General features: G+C 39.4%; 1 protein-coding gene across 9 annotated transcripts in view; it reads right to left on the bottom strand.

The window, feature by feature from the left end:
- Positions 1-19625, bottom strand: part of nbeaa (neurobeachin a) — a 460126-nt gene that overhangs the window by 89191 nt on the left and 351310 nt on the right. For 8 of the 9 annotated variants that reach the window (XM_060908439.1, XM_060908440.1, XM_060908441.1 and 5 more), the window contains 3 exons: positions 17729-17946; positions 11921-12074; positions 4928-5108 (listed from right to left, as the gene is read on the bottom strand). In XM_060908439.1, the coding sequence (XP_060764422.1) occupies positions 4928-5108; positions 11921-12074; positions 17729-17946 (553 nt within the window). Of the gene's footprint in view, positions 1-4927; positions 5109-6996; positions 7075-11920; positions 12075-17728; positions 17947-19625 lie in introns of all 9 variants that reach the window. The other variant, XM_060908447.1, reaches the window with a different exon arrangement.

Genomic DNA, 19625 nt, shown 5'->3' with positions numbered 1-19625 from the left:
TTACTGTATTTTTACTATTTACTGTTTCATCTCAAACGCATTAAGAAGGCAAGAAATTGTACTAATTAACTTTTGATGAGACACACCTATTAATTGAAAGCATTCCCGGTGACTACCTCATGAAGCTGGTTAAGATAATGCCAATAGTGTACAAAAGCGTCATCGAGGTGAACGCTGCATACTCTGAAGAATCTAAAATATGAAACTTTTTTTAACCCTTTTTTTGTTTACCACATACAGTGGTGCTTGAAAGTTTGTGAACCCTTTAGAATTTTCTATATTTCTGCATAAATATGACCTAAAACAACATCAGATTTTCACACAAGTCCTAAAAGTAGATAAAGAGAACCCAGTTAAACAAATGAGACAAAAATATTATACTTGGTCATTTATTTATTGAGGAAAATGATCCAATATTACATATCTGTGAGTGGCAAAAGTATGTGAACCTTAAGTATTAACAGTTAATTTGAAGGTGAAATTAGAGTCAGGTGTTTCCAATCAATGGGATGACAATCAGGTGTGAGTGGGCACCCTGTTTTATTTAAAGAACAAGGATCTATCAAAGTCTGACCTTCACAACACATGTTTGTGGAAGTGTATCATGGCACAAACAAAGGAGATTTCTGAGGACCTTAGAAAAAGTGTTGTTGATGCTCATCAGGCTGGAAAAGGTTACAAAACCATCTCTAAAGGGTTTGGACTCCACCAATGCACAGTCAGACAGATTGTGTACAAATGGAGGAAATTCAAGACCAATATTACCCTCCCCAGGAGTGGGTGACCAACAAAGATCACTCCAAGAGCAAGGCGTGTAATAGTCGGCGAGGTCACAAAGGACCCCAGGTTAACTTCTAAGCAACTGAAGGCCTCTCTCACATTGGCTAATGTTAATGTTCATGAGTCCACCATCAGGAAAACACTGAACAACAATGGTGTGCATGGCAGGGTTTCAAGGAGAAAGCCACTGCTCTCCAAAAAGAACATTGCTGCTTGTCTGCAGTTTGCTAAAGATCACGTGGACAAGCCAGAAGGCTATTGGAAAAATATTTTGTGGAAGGATGAGACCAAAATAGAACTTTTTGGTTTAAATGAGAAGTGTTATGTTTGGAGAAAGGAAAACACTGCATTCCAGCATAAGAACCTTATCCCATCTGTGAAACATGGTGGTGGTAGTATCATGGTTTGGGCCTGTTTTGCTGCATCTGGGCCAGGATGGCTTGCCATCATTGATGGAACAATGAATTCTGAATTATACCAGCAAATTCTAAAGGAAAATATCAGGACATCTGTCCATGAACTGAATCTCAAGAGAAGGTGGGTCATGCAGCAAGACAACGACCCTAAGCACACAAGTCGTTCTACCAAAAAATGGTTAAAGAAGAAGAAAGTTAATGTTTTGGAATGGCCAAGTCAAAGTCCTGACCTTAATCCAATCGAAATGTTGTGGAAGGACCTGAAGCGAGCAGTTCATGTGAGGAAACCCACCAACATCCCAGAGTTGAAGCTGTTCTGTATGGAAGAATGGGCTAAAATTCCTCCAAGCCGGTGTGCAGGACTGATCAACAGTTACCGCAAATGTTTAGTTGCAGTTATTGCTGCACAAGGGGATCACACCAGATACTGAAAGCAAAGGTTCACATACTTTTGCCACTCACAGATATGTAATTTTGGATCATTTTCCTCAATAAATAAATGACCAAATCTAATATTTTTGTCTCATTTGTTTAACTGGGTTCTCTTCATCTACTTTTAGGACTTGTGTGAAAATCTGATGATGTTTTAGGTCATATTTATGCAGAAATATAGAAAATTCTAAAGGGTTCACAAACTTTCAAGCACCACTGTATGTGGTAAACAAAAAAAGGGTTAAAAAAAGTTTCATATTTTAGATTCTTCAGAGTATGCAGCGTTCACCTCGATGACGCTTTTGTACACTATTGGCATTATCTTAACCAGCTTCATGTTAAATGTTAAAGGGTTCACAAACTTTCAGGCACCACTGTAATTCCATTTATTTTTTTCGCAGTCCAAATCCTGCACCCTGATTGGCTGGCGAGCGGGTCCGTATCCTACGGTACGGACCCCACTTACGGACCTCGGTTACGGACCTCTGGCGACTCGCTTGTTCACGACAACAAACACAGTAGCAATTTTTGTCAACATTTATTTTCACATTTCTCAGGAGAATAGCATTAATTTTACAGCATGGATAGCGATAACGACAGTGTTCACAGCAAAAGCGAGTTTTACTACCCTGAAGAAGACAAAATTAAAGAAAGCATTTCAGGAGAAAGCTAAAAACCTCTAATTTGCTAACGCCAAGCAAAACATGGCTGAATCCTGAATGACTCCTATTTGTATAAATAGGGGACTACATAGGCGGCAAAATGTAGTTTTTTCCCTGGCATGGAAGTGCACTTGTATACCGAGGAGGAAGCAATTTGCATTACAGCCGTGAATGAAGATTCAAAATGGCAGCTCGGCTCGGTTTTCCCTTTCGGGCGCTCTCGTTTTCTGTTAGAATTTGGTAAAGAAAAAATAAATATATTATTTACCAGCTTAAGGTCGGTCTGTATGGTGAAATACCGTGACCTCGGCCTTGAATACTGACCTCAGCCCAGAGGGCCTCGGTCAGTACTTTCAAGACCTTGGTCACGGTATTTCACGATATGGACCTCCCAGCTGCTAAATAACATATATATATGTTCCAGATGTTATTTTATAGTTTTGAGGTCTTCAGTGTTGTTCTACAATGTAGAAAATACAAAACACAGAAAAACCTATGAATGAGTAGGGGTGTACAAACTTTTGACTGGTACTGTATATAAGAAACGATTCAAACTGTCAGGAATCTAGAGCCTTGTTTCGCATTACACAAAATACTAGGACCTTTGGTACCAGAAATCTAGAACAGGGCCTTTTACAGTACCAAATATTACAGTTACATATTTTGCTAATAACTGACATGTCTGTGAAGATGTCTGTGAAGATTCTCAGAATCTTCATAGACATGAAGTGTTTCTACAGGTATTTCTGCACAAGGCGAGCACCATGGTTTGCAGCGGAGTGGTTATTCATAGTGCATCACTATATAATATGGTGTTGCACGTTGGTGCAACACCACACACTGACAGACTATATAGAGGATATTTCACGGCTGTGTGAAGATATGAAGTTTATCTTCGAGTGATGAATGTATATTTCATGAGTGAGTGAAGCGAACAAGTGAAAATATTTTCAACACGCAAGAGATAAACTCCATATCTTCGTGCCACCATGTAAAGTTCTTATTATATAGGCATATCCACAAAAAAACAAACAAAAACCTGCAAGTTAATTAAAATAATTGTAATTTTGAACTGGTTTGCCATTTTGACAATGCGCGTCCAGTCAGCGGGAAAACACTGGGGGTGACATCATCAGAGTGAAATATCAGGAATTATTATACATACGGGCCGCTTTTTCCATGGAATAAAAACGCATTCTATTCACTTTTAGCGGGTTTATTGATAGCATGCAATATTATCATATTGCTCATCCTCCATGTATTACGCCGCTCTTCGCAATAGAGAACGAGCGTGCAATATTGTTACCAGACAACATGTTGTCATACATCGGAGCTCAGGCGAAGATCCAATGACAAAACTTTTCAGCTGCGCATGCGCACAATCATTTCTTTGTCAGGTGGGAAAAAGAGAGGACGAGGCTAATCCAGTGCTAGGATTAAGCACTAAATAAATAAACTGAAAACGTGCTGACCACCTGAAAGGCTACCAAAACTTCATTATATATTCTTCATGCATATTTTCAAGAGAAAAACATACCAACAGACATTGAAAAACTGGAAAAGAGACACATCGGAGATGTAAAACTTCTGCGCTAGGAAGTGGCAATGACAATTTGTAAACAAACATGGCCGTGAGGTTTGCTTCATTAAAAGCAGAAGATTTTGAGAGAATTTTGGCTGCCAGGTCGCTCCGTTGTGTGTAGTTGTCGATGTTGGTTTTAAAAGTAACTAAGTAAATTACACAGGGAAAATAATAATAATAATAATAATAATAATAATAATATTCGGCTTGACTGTGCTAGCATTGGCCTGCGCTAACACTACACCAGCTTGAAAGTAACTGGACTGCCGCACTAACAGCACCAAGTCGCAGGTAAGCTCACGTTGGCCTTTGAGAATGCCGATATGAAGAGTATGTATGTATTATAATAATAATAATAATAATGGTTGGCTTTTTTCGTGGTCTATCAGATATATTCCATTCAGCTACTTGTCTTCGACTTGTTCAATATCATGGTAGCTGAATGGAATATTTCTGATAGACCACTCAACGTCAACCAATATTATTTAAATATGTCACTCAGATCCGCAATGCATTTCATATGAAAAATGTGAGTTTTTCAACACGAGAAGATAAACTTCATATCTTCAAACCAACATGTGATTTTCTTTTTATTATATAGACACATTCACAAACAAAAAGTACCCAAATTTATCAAAACAATTCATCAATATAGAGATTTACGTCATGGTTTTGAATCTCCATCCCCTGGCTGTAGCTCGTATGAAAAATATAAAATAGTGGCGTATTTCCCAGTAAAACACTCGTGTCACTATAATATAAAACACTCCAACACTACGTTCAGGTAGGTTTTTATGTGGTCGTTATTGCTGACAGAGATCAAAGGGAAAGCGAGACTGTTGATTCAAGATCTTTTGTGTTAAAGTCCATGTTTAATGGTGTCCTTCCTTTCTGTAATACTGATGCAGCCATTAACACCGCGTCAACACGACTGCTGCACAAAGATCCACAAGTTGAAGGTTTGCTAGTTCCTGTGTGAGTCAGTTCTTTAAGTGTTCCCCCCCCCCGGTGTGCAGTATAAAAATGCTACAGCAGTCTCACACTCAGACACACACCTAGACGCAGGCACTGCCGCATCAGGCCTCCGGAGGACATGTTCTTCTCAGCCTCAATCTCACTGAAGTTGAGGGAACTGGCAAACACCAGCACATCCACCATGGCCATCAACCTGCTGAGGAACGTCACAGCCGTCTCGGAGGACATGCCCTGAGTGGCCTCCACGTTCTCCAGCTCCGTCTGTCACAAAAACATATGGTGAGCGGTTCAGAATATAACATACACATCATCATCATCAATACATACACATGCACGTGATTCGAATACAACTGAGATGAACATGCGTGACAGGAAGCAGCCAAGCTGTATTCAGTGGTGCGCACGTACACACACACACGCACGCACGCACGCCATTTAGAGGTGGGCAGGTGAGTGAACAGGCTAGAAAGCTGTGGAAAGACTTTGTCCAAATCCACAGAGTGAAAAGTGTGTTGAGTGAACAGGCAGTATAGCGCGTTGCTGTTTTAAACCTCATCATCACGTTCAGCTCCATTACTGTACAACCGTTTTACTATAGCGGGCTTCTAGAGGTTACTCGTTATGAAGAGCAGTATTCAAAAATGCTTTTGTTTTCGATAAATCTTTACGAATTAAGCATGGAGTATTTATTTGCACCAGTTAAACATACAAACAAACAAACAAACAAACAAACAAAACCCCAGAACACCCCTGTAATAAAGCAAGTCCTTATTTAGCCACATTAGCTAAGCTAGCCAGCTAACGTGGGCGGCACGGTGGTGTAGTGGTTAGCACGATCACCTCACAGCAAGAAGGTTCTGGGTTCGAACCCAGCGGCCGGCGAGGGCCTTTCTGTGTGGAGTTTGCATGTTCTCCCCGTGTCTGCATGGGTTTCCTCCGGGTGCTCCGGTTTCCCCCACAGTCCAAAGACGTGTGGTTAGGTTAATATAGGACGGCCTTGGGCTGAGGTGCCCTTGAGCGAGGCACCTAACTCCCAACTGCTCTGCAGGCGCTGTTAACATGGCTGCTCACTGCTCTGGGTATGTGTGTGTGCTCATTGCTCACGTGTGTGTTCATTGCTTCAGACGGGTTAAATGCAGAGAGGAAATTTCACAAGTGTGTGATGAATAAAGTTGTGCTTTCTTTCTATTCTTCTTTTAACGCTGCTTTCAAGTCCTGTCAGAAATCTGAATTATGAGTGAAATGAACACTATCATAATGCCATAATGACTAGATTCTACGAGCCCTGAGTTTGGGTCATTTCAGTAAACAAAATGGCAGCCACCAGTACGGATGTTTCATCCACAGAGATCTGAATAAATCCTACATGGAGACAGATTGTATTATAAGCTGACGGCATTTCAGTGACAGATGAACACCTGTAGGCTATTTTTTTTATTACATTATAAAAGAGAAGCGAGGAATCCATTTTGTTTCCCACCAGAAATGCATCACATTTACTCCACAGAACTGAACAGCTAGAAGCTGTTGAATGTGTAGTTAGCATTGCTATCTATATCTCCAAAGAAAGCTATTTGACGCTAGTAGCTAGCCAAGTTGAGCTAATACTAAGCTAAAGTTTGTAAATAAAACCAAACAATAGCAAACTAGCTAACACTGCAGAGCAGTACTCAACGTGACTGGCCAGCTAGGTAACATAAGGCTAACTCTGATACTGGGTACAACAGTAGCCAAAGTGTCCAGCAAGCTAGCTAACATTAGGTTTATGTCCTTTAAACCATTAGCCAGTTTTCCTAGCATGCTAACTAACAGTAGGTTAACTGGTATATTCTGCATATCCTCAGTCACGTCTGCTAGGAAATGTTAGCCCTTACAATCATTAGCTGCGATGACGAACCTGAGCGCAGATCGTGTTTACATTTCTGTTTATAAAGAAGGTAATTATTCTCCCCCTAAATACAACAGCTGTTTATTTAATTAAAAACAAGTCTTTAAGTACTAGAGAGGAACACCGTTTTCATAATAGAAACAGACATTAGGTTGATGCTGAACATAATGAAATGGATCATTCAGTTAATAGATAACTCTTTCGAGTTGTGCTGAATATGCAGTAGTGCATTGTGGGTGTTTTGCCCCTTGGTTCACCCACCTCTCCCCCTGAGGAGGAGCTCCCTGGCAGGGGCTTCATTTCACTGCCCTTAGTCTGAAAACAGGGCTTGTGCTTCTGCTTTATCAACCATCACACACACACACACACACACACACACACACACACACACACACACACACACACGACTCAGCAGACATGGACATACTGCATGAGCGCTCAACTTAGAGCTGCATTTTTACACACATTTATAACAGTCTGAAAATGTGTATTACGTTTGTGTGTGTGTGTGTGTGTGTGTGTGTGTGTGTGTGTGTGTGTGTGTGTGTGTGTGTATTAGATGCATGTGTGTAGTGGTGGTGTGTATTAGGTGCGTGTGTGCAGTGATCGTGTGTATTAAGTGTGTGAAGTGTGTGTGTAGTGATCGTGTGTATTAAGTGTGTGTGTAGTGATCATGTGTATTAAGTGTGTGTGTAGTGATCATGTGTATGCGTATGTAGTGATGGTGTGTATTAGGTGCGCGTCTGTGCAGTGATCGTGTGTATTAAGTGTGTGTGTAGTGATCGTTTGTATGCGTATGTAGTGATGGTGTGTATTAGGTGCGCGTCTGTGCAGTGATCGTGTGTATTAAGTGTGTGTGTAGTGATCGTTTGTATGCGTATGTAGTGATGGTGTGTATTAGGTGCGCGTCTGTGCAGTGATCGTGTGTATTAAGTGTGTGTGTAGTGATAGTGTGTGTGTGTGTACAGGGATGGTGTGCATTAGGTGTGTGTGTGCGCGCGTGTGTGTAGTGATCGTGAGTATTAGCGGTGTGTGTGTGTGTGTGTGTAGTGATAGTGTGTATTGGGGTGTGTCTGTGCATGTGTATGTAGTGATAGTGTGTGTGTGTACAGGGATGGTATGTATTAGGTGTGTGTGTGCGTGTAGTGATCGTGTGTATTAGCGGTGTGTGCGCGTGTGTGTAGTGATGGTGTGTATTGGGCTGTGTCTGTGCATGTATATGTAGTGATAGTGTGCGCGCGTAGTGATAGTGTGTATTCGGTGTGTGTGTGTGCGCGCGTGTGCATGCATGTGTAGTGATAGTGTGTATGCGCATGTGTGTGTGTAGTGATAGTGTGCATTCGGGGGGGGTGTAGTGATGGTGTATATTAGGGGTGTGTGTGTAGTATCCGTGTGTGTGGTGTACAGTAGTAGTGCGTATTAGGTGTGTGTGTGCGTGCATGGGGGGGGGGGGGGTACAATGAGAGAGAGAGTGTGTGTGTGTGTGTGTGTGTGTGTGTGTGTGTGTGTGTGTGTGTGTGTGTGTGTGTGGTGATTGCGTATACTTGAAATGAGGAGCTGAAAATTATGGAGATGGAAAAAAGCTAAAGCAGGTGATGCTTTAAGAATGAATACACTGCATGACTGATTCTGGAGAATAAAAATGGATATAATGTGTCACCAAACTGACTTGTTCACCAAGTTATTCACACATATTGCAGCAATTAGTACAGAAAATTAACCATAAAGTAATAAACTGAAATGAGTCTCATAATATCAAGTTAAATATAAAGCAATGAAAACCAGGCAGTGGATAAACAAATGAGAAAAGTGGAACAAAATGGGAACTTACAGGGTTTGCACTAACCTTAGAACTCTGCGCATGCAAAAGACAAAAAGAGAGAAAAAAGACAAGAGAGAGAACGGATAAGATACAAAAATATAAAGAAAAACAGAAATGGAAAAAAAAAAAAAAAAAACCAAACACTTATTAGAAAAATTAGTAATAAGCAGTAAAAGGTGATACAGAGGAGTTTATATCCACACTCCAGCTCACACTCATGAAGTGATGATCTGACGTTTCTTACTGATCAGAATCACTGACTAAAATTTAAACTGATAAAGAAAGAGTTGTGGACAGAAGCTGTCACTGAGAAACACCTGTCAAGGCAAAAAATAATTCAAAGCTTTGAGAATGATCATGAACATCTGAAGTGTTATAAAATGCCTTCGGGTCATTCCGTGCCAACTCACCTAAGGGTCCCCACATCACCGTCTCAGATTTTGCTCAAAAAATTCTATAATCAAGAATCATATGTTTGTACCACACATGCAAAATATTAGCTCCCAATTCATTGTAGTTTTGGAACTACTGGCCTTTGAAATTTTGATGTCAAAATACCACATGACGAAATGGCTCTTTCCCCAACTTCAGAGACCCATAACTTTTTATTGCAGCTATCTAGACAGTTGTGTTTGCAGATTCTTACTGAATGATACCCACTCTTTTCAAATCTGTTGCCAGAAAGCCTCTGAAGGACATACGTTTTGCATAATGGGAAGCCAAAAATGACGTTTTGGCCAAAATCACATAAAATTCATTAAAACTCTAGGGGGCATAGTAGAAATATGAAGCTAGTTAGATTTTTTTCCTCACTACATAGTATTTGTAGGGTTGTTATCTGTTCACAGAAACATATTTTGCCATGAAATTTCAATTCCTGAATTTACAAAAAAAATTTTAACATCTTACGTCCTTTCCGAGGGGGCTAAAATAGGGCATTTTCGCCATCTTATTTGGTCATGTGGCTAGGGGTTTAGGATCTTCAAATTTTTTGTGAAGATGCTCTCATATAAGATGTAACTACTCCCTGATTTTTTTTAACAAACGCCCCTTGCTTCATATTTTAATAATTTTTTTTGTACATGGACAGTTTCATCATTTTTCACTTTTTTCCACATTCAGAACTCTGTAACTCTAAATTGGAAGATTCCTACTAGCAGCTATTTCAGATTTACATACACTGACACACAAATTTTCATATTTTAGTAGTTGTATGCCCAAGAAATTCATATTTTTCTTTCTATTGGGACCTAAAAACAGCTATTTGGCCAAAAATGACAAAAACGCTGGGCAGCTTTTAATAAACAAGGGAATAATAAAGGGGTGTTTTGCACACAAATTAAGGCTTATAAGAACCTAATCTAGGCATACACATTTCCTGAACAACTTTTTCTGTATTGTATATTATTTTTTGCAATTAGAAAATTTTAGGTATAATTGCAATTTTTGTTGAATATCCTTGGAAAATATAGAAAAATAACAACAAAATTCTGGAGTAGTATTTTTTATATACTTCAAGGTTGTGTAAGCACAAAACATTTAGCAATGAGGTTTTATTTACATATTAACACATTCAATGATCCATGATCATGATGTTGAAAAACATCACAAGATTTGTACATAATTTAAAGTCAAATATGGGCATCCGTGATAATGGGTAATTCATTCACAGGCAGTACAGTTTCATGTGATGTGCTAAGACACTCATAAACTGTCATCTAGTAGTACATAAGTTAAAACTTAAGTCTTTCACAAGTTTGAAGTCATCCTCTGTTAGTTGGTAATGGCGTCCCCCACTTTTTATGTTTGGGGCCTCTACCACACAAAGGACATGAAGCAAAGGCACCCAACATTCATCTTTCCTGCTTTGTGGTGGCCATGAGAATGTGTTGCCTCGTCCTTGTCTCATGAAATTGACATACACATCATTTTCTTCTTCATTTCTGGTGACAATATTTCCAATGTACCATTTTCTGTCATAAACACAGGCAATATATTTGCCTGGCTGGTACATATTTGGTGCAGATTGGGACATTTGGCTTGGGGCCTGTAACTGGGACTGTAAAACTGGTGTGGTTTCAGGTCCTATGTCCACTACCGATGATGGTACCACATCAGAAGAAACCCTTCTCATCTCCAGCTGAGTGGGTGCAATTGGGCAGAAGCTGTGATGAGATCTTGTTCCAGGATAGAAAAAGTCACCACATCTTTAATTTATGAGGAAAATAGCCCATTCCCTCCAGAACTTGAAAAATATCAAGTCAACATTTTTGTCATTTTTGGCCAAATAGCTGTTTTTAGGTCCCAATAGAAAGAAAAATATGAATTTCTTGGGCAGACTACTACTAAAATATGAAAATTTGTATGTCAGTGTATGTAAATCTGAAATAGCTGCTAGTAGGAATTTTCCAATGTAGAGTTACAGAGTTCTGAATGTGGAAAAAAGTGAAAAATGATGAAACTGTCCATGTACAAAAAAAATTATTAAAATATGAAGCAAGGGGCGTTTGTTAAAAAAAATCAGGGAGTAGTTACATCTTATATGAGAGCATCTTCACAAAAAACTAGAAGATCCTAAACCCCTAGCCACATTAACAAATAAGATGGCAAAAATGCCCTATTTTAGCCCCCTCGGAAAGGACGTAAGATGTTAAAAAAATTTTTTAAAAATTCAGGAATATAATTTTCATCGCAAAATATGTTTCTGTGAACAGATAACAACCCTACAATTACTATGTAATGAGGAAAAAAATCTAACTAGTTTCATATTTCTACTAGGCCCCTTTGAGTTTTAATGAATTTTAAGCGATTTTGGCCAAAATGCCATTTTTGGCTTCCTATTATGCAAAAAGTATGTCCTTCAGAGGCTTTCTGGCAACAGATTTGAAAAGAGTGGGTATCATTCAGTAAGAATCTGCGCACACAACTTTCTAGATAGCTGCAATAAAAAGTTATGGGTCTCTGAAGTTGGGGAAAGAGCCAATTTCGACGTGGTGTTTTGACATCAATATTTCAAAGGCCTGTAGTTCCAAAACTACAACATAATTGGGGGCTAATATTTTGCATGTGTGGTACAAACATATGATTCTTGATTAGAGAATTTTTTGAGTAAAATCTGAGACGGTGATGTGGGGGAGTTCCTGAAATTTAGGTGAGTTGGCACGGAATGACCCCTTCTTCTGTTCAAATTCACCAAGAAAGCATTATTCCCCAAATTAACTAAAATAAAAACGATCAGAGAATCATACCACAAATATCACAGACTATCCATCTCTGTCTACAAGTGGTTCAGTTTTACAAAACCCAACTCAGCCTGTTTGCAGGACAGGATGAGCCTGCGGGTGGCGCTGTGGCAGCACTTACGGAAGGGGACGTGGCAGCGGAGAGCAGTGGCAGGATTCCTCCACAGGCGATGATGATGTTATCAACCATCTGAGAAATGAGGTGGATGGTGTTGTGTACAAATATAATGTTCTCATTACTGTTCACGAAGTCCATGACTGACTTAGTTGAATGGCTGCACGAAATACACAACAAAGAGCAAAAGGGGGGGAAAAAGTAAGACACTTACATCCATATACAAAATACAAACATCTGCATCACTGTCAAGACACATAAAAACAGATAATCCTTGAACAGATAATAGATTCTCTGATAGAAATTAAGAAATGTTTCTTTTCTAGTGAAATACTAATGCAGGAGGCATACAATAAGCATGTACTACACAATCTATATAAAATATAAATTATTATTATTATTATTATACATACGGGCTGCTTTTTCCATGGAATAAAAAACACGTATTCTATTCCCTTCTAGCGGGTTTATTGATGGCATGCGATATTGTTATCATATCGTTTATCTTCCGTGTATTACGCCGCTCTCCCCAATGGAGAATGAGCGTGCAATATTGTTACAACATTGCACGTTGTCAAGACAACACAACGTCACACATGCAAAGATTAGGGTGGCCAGACGTCCGGCTTTAGGCCGGACCGTCCGTCTTTTCAATGTCTTGTCCGGCGTCCGGCGCAGCATCAAGCCGGACGCACATTTGTCCTCCTTTTAGAGACGATGAGCGGAATTATATAATATCGACTTGCCAGACTGGAAGAGCAGAGTTCTAGAATAACGTTTTGTAGGGAAACTGCAGATCTGTGCTGCACACTAGTAATCTACAATAAAGAGTCTATGGCTCGATGTTTTTTGGCATGCAATGCGAACTCCGCACCGCGAGGCGTTGCGTTCTAGAACGCGTTGCGCTCTATCCTTTGATGATCTTCCTGGCGCGTGCCTAGTGCCCTGCCCCCCTGGGACTTGGAAACACGAGTCTGTCCGGTAGACCAGCTGCTCACAACTTAACTTGTTAGGATATGAATGACAGTGCAAATGCACATCTACTATATCTACCTTAAGTTTAATTTCAGTGGTTTGTTACTCCACAATGTTTTTAATAAATACAAATATGGTGTTCTAGCCAATTAAGAGCTAATACATGAATTATAATAAATACTATGAATGCTTTGACCTTACTCTTTTTTCCCCACAATCATAATCTTTAACCCTACAAAATTGCGATGTTGATTTCACCAAACTTGAGTGACTTGCATAAAAATAATCCATTCTCAATCTTGCCACTGTGGTTTACATAAAAATTTGAGGGCTATGAATCAGATGGGATTTGCCATTATTCACCCTAAAATTGATTAGAATGCAGGAAATTGCATCTAAGAAATACAAAATTTTCTGGGGGAGGGCCCCCAGACCCCCCATCCAAATAATGTCCTCCTTTTTGGTGTTATGGAAATGGTCACCCTAGCAAAGATCCAGTGACAAAACTTTTCTGCTGTGCATGCGCACAATCATTTCTTTGTCGGCCGGGAAAGAGAGACGACAAGGCTAATCCAGTGCTACTGCTAGGATTAGCCATGCTATAATTAAGCACTAAATAAATGAACTACTAAAAACTGAAACCGAAGACGCTGTGAACACCCGAAAGGTTCCCAAAACTTCATTATATATTCTTCACGCATATTTACGAGAGAAAAAAAAACATACCAACAGACATCGAAAAACTGGAAAAGAGACATTGGAGATGTACAACTTCTGCACTAGCGAGTGACTCTGACGGTTTGTAAACAAACATGGCCGTGAGGTTTGCTTTGTTTAAAAGCAGAAGATTTTGAGAGAATCGTGGCTGACAGGTTGCTCTGTTGTGTGTAGCTGTCGATGTTGGTTTTAAAAGTAATTAAGTAAATTACACAGAGAATATAATAATATTCAGCTTGACTGCACTAGCATTGGCCTGCGCTAACACTACAGCAGCTAGAAGGTAACTGGACTGCCACCGAGTCGCGGGTAAGCTCGCATTGGCCTTTGAGAATGCTGATATGAAGAGTGTATGTATAATAATAATAATAATAATAATAATAATAATAATGGCTGTCTTTTTTTCGTGGTCTATCAGATATATTCCATTCAGCTACTCGTCTTCGACTCGTTCAATATCATGCTAGCTGAATGGAAGATTTCTGATGGACCACTCAATGCCAGCCAATATTATTTAAATATTTTCTATTTTATATACAGTACCAGTCAAAAGTTTGTACACCCCTACTCATTCATAGGTTTTTCTGTATTTTGTATTTTCTACATTGTACAACACTGAAGACATCAAAACTATTAAATAACATCTGGAACATATTTGGAATTATGTGGTAAACAGAAAAGGGTTTAAAAAAAACACAATATGTTTCATATTTTAGATTCTTCAAAGTATCCAGCATTTACCTCGATGACGCTTTGTACACTATTGGCATTATCTTAACCAGCTTCATGAGGTAGTCACCGGGAATGCTTTTCAATTAACAGCTGTGCCCTGTCAAAGTTAATTAGTGCAATTTCTTGCCTTCTTAATGTGCTTGAGGTCAAACAGTAAACAGTAAATAATAAAAATACAGTAAATAGCCCTATTCCACAACTGTAGTAATCCATATTATGTCAAGAACTGAACAACTCAGTAAAGAGAAACGGCATCCATCGTTACTTTAAGACATGAAGTGACTTTTAATGAATAAAAATAAAGAAAAAACACTGAATTAGAAGGGGTGTCTAAACTTTTGACCGGTTCTGTATACACAGTGCCTCCAGAATGTGCTCACCCCCCAATGATGATGATTATTTTCTTTTGGCTGTGTAGTACTAGAGCAGAGGCTACAATTATCGACAACTTAACGATCTTTTGGCCATTGCAAACGTAGAAAAGACTTTCAATACGTAAATTGTGCGTGACTAATTACTCCAACTTCCACTGGAAAAAAACGCGTTGATTCCCGATTACTTAGTGTATCAGATCACGTGACACCATTCCACAATTATCGACACCTTTGTCCACAGTTATCGACACCGTTCCACAATTATCGACACCCAGGTATGAATTTAACAAAATTTTTATTTAAAATTTGTTTTACATAGACTTATATTTAGTACAAAATATCTTTTATATAAATATATCGATGTCAGTGCTTACGTAAACGAGGAAGTAATTCTAATCTTTGTAAACAAATGAACTGATAATGTTTAACCTGTCCGAAAATCTTTTTGTTCCACTTTCTGCCCACTTTCTAAGTATTTTCGTAGATCACATTTTATTAATCATTCATTGTTGTTTATATTAATTTCTAGTTTTGTAGTTTACCAATAAATATCAACAGGCAATTGACATCGTAACCACATGAAAATCCAGGTCAAAGGTCACATGTCATTCCTCAAACCAAAATATAAAATGTCTACTGATATTGTAATATGTGGTAGATATTTACAACAAACTGCAAAAAAAAAAATTCTGAATGGAATATAAAAATCTGTATTTCAATCATATCTTTTATATGCTAGGAATTTAATTCTGGTCTAATTCTATTTATTGCAATCAGATCCAAATACTCTATAAGCATTCCATTCTGTTATGAATCAGAAAAAAAAAAACATTATTATAAATCACAGCACTTTTATTTTTTTAAAGTACTTCATTGACTTCAACAATGTTAAACAAAGATCGATCCATAACAGTTGTAAATGTCACTTAATTCCACAGGGTGTCGATAATGGTGGACACCGGTGAAAGTGATCACTATTATCGACACCTCACGTGACTTCTCAAACGCAAGTTTAGATACAAAATGGCGACTGTCAAATGACAGAGTAAGAAACAAAGTAGGTTTTGACAAGGAGATCATGAAATATTGGTGAAGTTGATGAGTAAAAACATGTCCATGATCTTTCCACCATGCTTCCCTGCGATGATAATGTCCGGGTTTTCCTCAGATTGCTGATCGTGCTTAAAAATTTCCATCTCAGGGTAACGAGCTGCATCATCAGATGACAAGCTCAAAGGGTGAGGCGGGTCTTCCGGTTGATTAATTAACCAATAATAACTGTTGTAACTGAAACTCACCTTTGTAAAAGTGTTTTTTTATTGGTAAATCTGAAAAGGTCTCGGTAATTATGGACTGTCGATAATTGTAGCTGCCGCTCTACATCAAATTTAAGCATAACAGAATGGGATTTTTATTCTCTTCCTTCTGAAGCGACTCTGTACAGAAAATAATTTTTGTTCCGATGTCAATTTCTGCTTAATTGAGAAGTATTCGCCCCCTCAGTGTGAACTGTCCTTTTACAGATATGACTTACAGTATCTCAGAGGTGTGTCTCTATGAGCTCTGCACTCTTAGATTTTCAGCATATTTCTTCTACTCTTCATTGCAACTTTTCTCCATCGCTGAAAGATTAGATGGAGAATGTTGGTGGACAGCAAGTTTCAGGTCACACCAAAGATTTTTAATTGGATTTAAGTCCGAGCTCCCCTCCAACCCCTCCCAAGTCATTACTTTGTAGTGTTTTCCCCATGTTTTGGCTGATCGTCCTGCTGGAACTTACATTTTCACCCTAAATGCAGATATCTGGCTGATTGGAACAGGCTGCCCTTGGTAATTTGCTCATATTTGGCTCCATCCAGGTTGTCTGTGATGGCAACAAGCTTTCCAGTTCCTCCTGTTAAAAAGCAGCTCCACAGCACGATGCTACCACCACCACTGTGCCTGAACACAGGAATGTGATTACTGGGTATTTGGTTTGCACCAAACATTATGCTTTGGCTTGAGACTAAATGGCTCAAGATTAGTTTCATCACACGACATTTTTTCCCCAAAAGCGTTCAAATTTTCAAACATGACCTTTCTCAGAAACGGCTTCCTTCTGGTCACTCTCTAATAGAGGCCAGATCTGTAAAGCGCTGATGGTATTGTTGAGGTCTGCGCTTCTATTTCAGCCTGTAAGCTCTGTAACCCCTTCAGTATTTTATCTGAACGCTTGAATACTTCTCTAGCAATCACCCTTCTTGCCTGAGCACTCCCGGCCTGATCTCTGTAGGGTCTGAGTTCGACCATATTTTTCCGCTCTGGATTATGGATTTCATAGTCCTTATCTTTTTATCACCTTCTCCACATTCTGTCCTCCTAATAACTTCATCTCAAAGGTTCATGGGCAGTTTCTTGGTCCTCATGAGAACAGGACTGATCGGATCTGCTGTTTTAGCTGTGAGGCCTCCCAAAGTCAGAGATCTTCATTTTTTTAAGTATACAGTTGGACACAGGTGGATTTTGAGATGCTCTCAAAAAATTAATACCAGTCCAAATTTAGACTTAATAGTGAGGGAATGAATGCTTCCCAATTAAATAGTTTTTAGAATTTCTTTTTATTTTCAAATAATTCTGAGGACATGGAATAATTTATTTATTTTTTTAATTTCTGTACAGTGTCACTTCAAAAGGAGCAGAAAATAATCCCATTACTCAGATATACTCAGATTTGAATAAGAGAACTAATCACTGTGGGCTGAATACTTTCTGGAGGCACTGTATATAGGCTAAATGGATATTGGCTGAACAGATACAAGTACAAACACTTTCTGACAGTGGTACACTTATATTTTGAATTGTATTCTTATTTTATTTGGAAAACCTATAGGAGATGTACTGTAGGCGTTTGCCCTTGACTGAATATACAGCACGATGAAAAATGCCTGTGGGCTCTTGAAATGATAAATAACCTGTACAACAATTGATGTGTTTGTTGACTGGAAAGATGGATGAGAAACAGAGTGATGGCTCTCACCTCCTCCATACATGCACGTCTGTCTCGAGGGCAAACAGCAGGTCGGTGAGTAAGCGCTGGTGCATGGGGGACCATTTGAACTCTGGAATCCGAAACATGGTGGTGCGTGGTCCAGGGCTAAACTGCCGCCGCTGCTCCTCAGTCATGGGCATCCCTCTAAAACCGAGATCCACCCGCAGATCCCGCTCCATCTGACTGCCCGAGCGCCCGTGCAGGGCCTGCAGGGAAAAACACTCGACCGTTCACCCGAGCTTACTACATTTTTTTCCTTTAATTTCAATTCACCGGTCAAAGAAACACAGGAAAGCTAGAAGTCCAACTGCACTGGTGGAAGGAGGATGAGAGAACAGGATGAAATGATGGGTTCCAGTCCCATAAACAAATACAAACATACTGAATTCAGCACAAAAAATATTTCTCTCTTCACCTTTTTTCTCGATGTTTACTAATTTAAAGTCTCATCTCATTATCTCTAGCCGCTTTATCCTTCTACAGGGTCGCAGGCAAGCTGGAGCCTATCCCAGCTGACTACGGGCGAAAGGCGGGGTACACCCTGGACAAGTCGCCAGGTCATCACAGGGCTAATTTAAAGTCAACTTATTAATTGAACTGATATATAGACATTATATATATATACACGGAGTGCAGAATTATTAGGCAAGTTGTATTTTTGAGGATTAGTTTTATTATTGAACAACAACTATGTTCTCAATCAAACAAAAAGACTCATAAATATCAAAGCTGAATATGTATGGTAGTTAGAGTGGGGTGTTTTTAGTTTTGGCCATTTTAGGAGAATATGTATGTGTTCAGGTAACTTTCACTGTGCAGAATTATTAGGCAACTTAATAAAAACCAAATGTGTAGCCATTTCACTTATTTATTTTCACCAGGTACACTGATATGACAACTCCAGATTTGCAAATAAACATATCTGACATTCAAACACAAAACAAAAACAAATCAGTGACCAATATAGCCACCCTTCTTCATGAGGACACTCAAAAGCCTTCCATCCATAGATTCTGTCAATTTCTTTATCTGTTCACGACCAACATTGTGTGCAGCAGCAACCACGGCCTCCCAGACGCTGTTCAGAGAGGTGTACTGTTTTCCCTCTTTGTAGACCTCACGTTTTATAATGGACCACAGGTTCTCTATGGGGTTTAGGTCAGGTGAACAAGGGGGCCATGTCATTATTTTTTCACCTTTCAGACCTTTACTGGCTAGTCACGCAGTGGAGTATTTGGACGCATGAGATGGAGCGTTATCCTGCATGAAAATCATGTTCTTCTTGAAAGATGCTGACTTTTTCCTATACCACTGCTTGAAGGTTTCTTCCAGGAACTGGCAGTAGGTCTGGGAGTTGAGTTTGAGTCCATCCTCAACTCGAAAAGGTCCAACAAGCTTGTCTTTGATGATACCAGCCCATAGCAGTACTCCACCTCCACCTTGCTGGCGTCCGAGTCGGAGTGGAGCTCTGTGCCCATTACTGATCCAGCCACAGGCCCATCCATCTGGCCCATCAAGAGTCACTCTCATCTCATCAGACCACAGCACCTTAGAAAAATCAGTCTTAAGATATTTCTTGGCCCAGTCTTGACGTTTTATCTTGTGTGCCTTACTCAGTGGTGGTCGTTTTTCAGCCTTCCTTACCTTGGCCATGTCCCTCAGTATTGCACACCTTGTACTCTTTGACACTCCAGGAATGTTGCAACTCTGGAATATGGCAGAACTGGATGCTAATGGCTGCTTGTTAGCGTCACGCTTGATTTTCTGCAGATCATGTGCAGTTATTTTGCGCCTTTTTTTTCCCACACGCTTCTTTCGACCCTGTTGACTATTTGCAATGAAACGCTTGATTGTTCGGTGATCACGTTTCAACATCTTCGCAATT

The sequence above is a fragment of the Neoarius graeffei genome, chromosome 25, assembly GCF_027579695.1.
Source record: "Neoarius graeffei isolate fNeoGra1 chromosome 25, fNeoGra1.pri, whole genome shotgun sequence".
Lineage (NCBI taxonomy): Eukaryota > Metazoa > Chordata > Actinopteri > Siluriformes > Ariidae > Neoarius > Neoarius graeffei.
The sequence above is the reverse complement of the archived record's forward strand: the minus strand, read 5'-3'. Positions and strand labels throughout refer to the sequence as shown.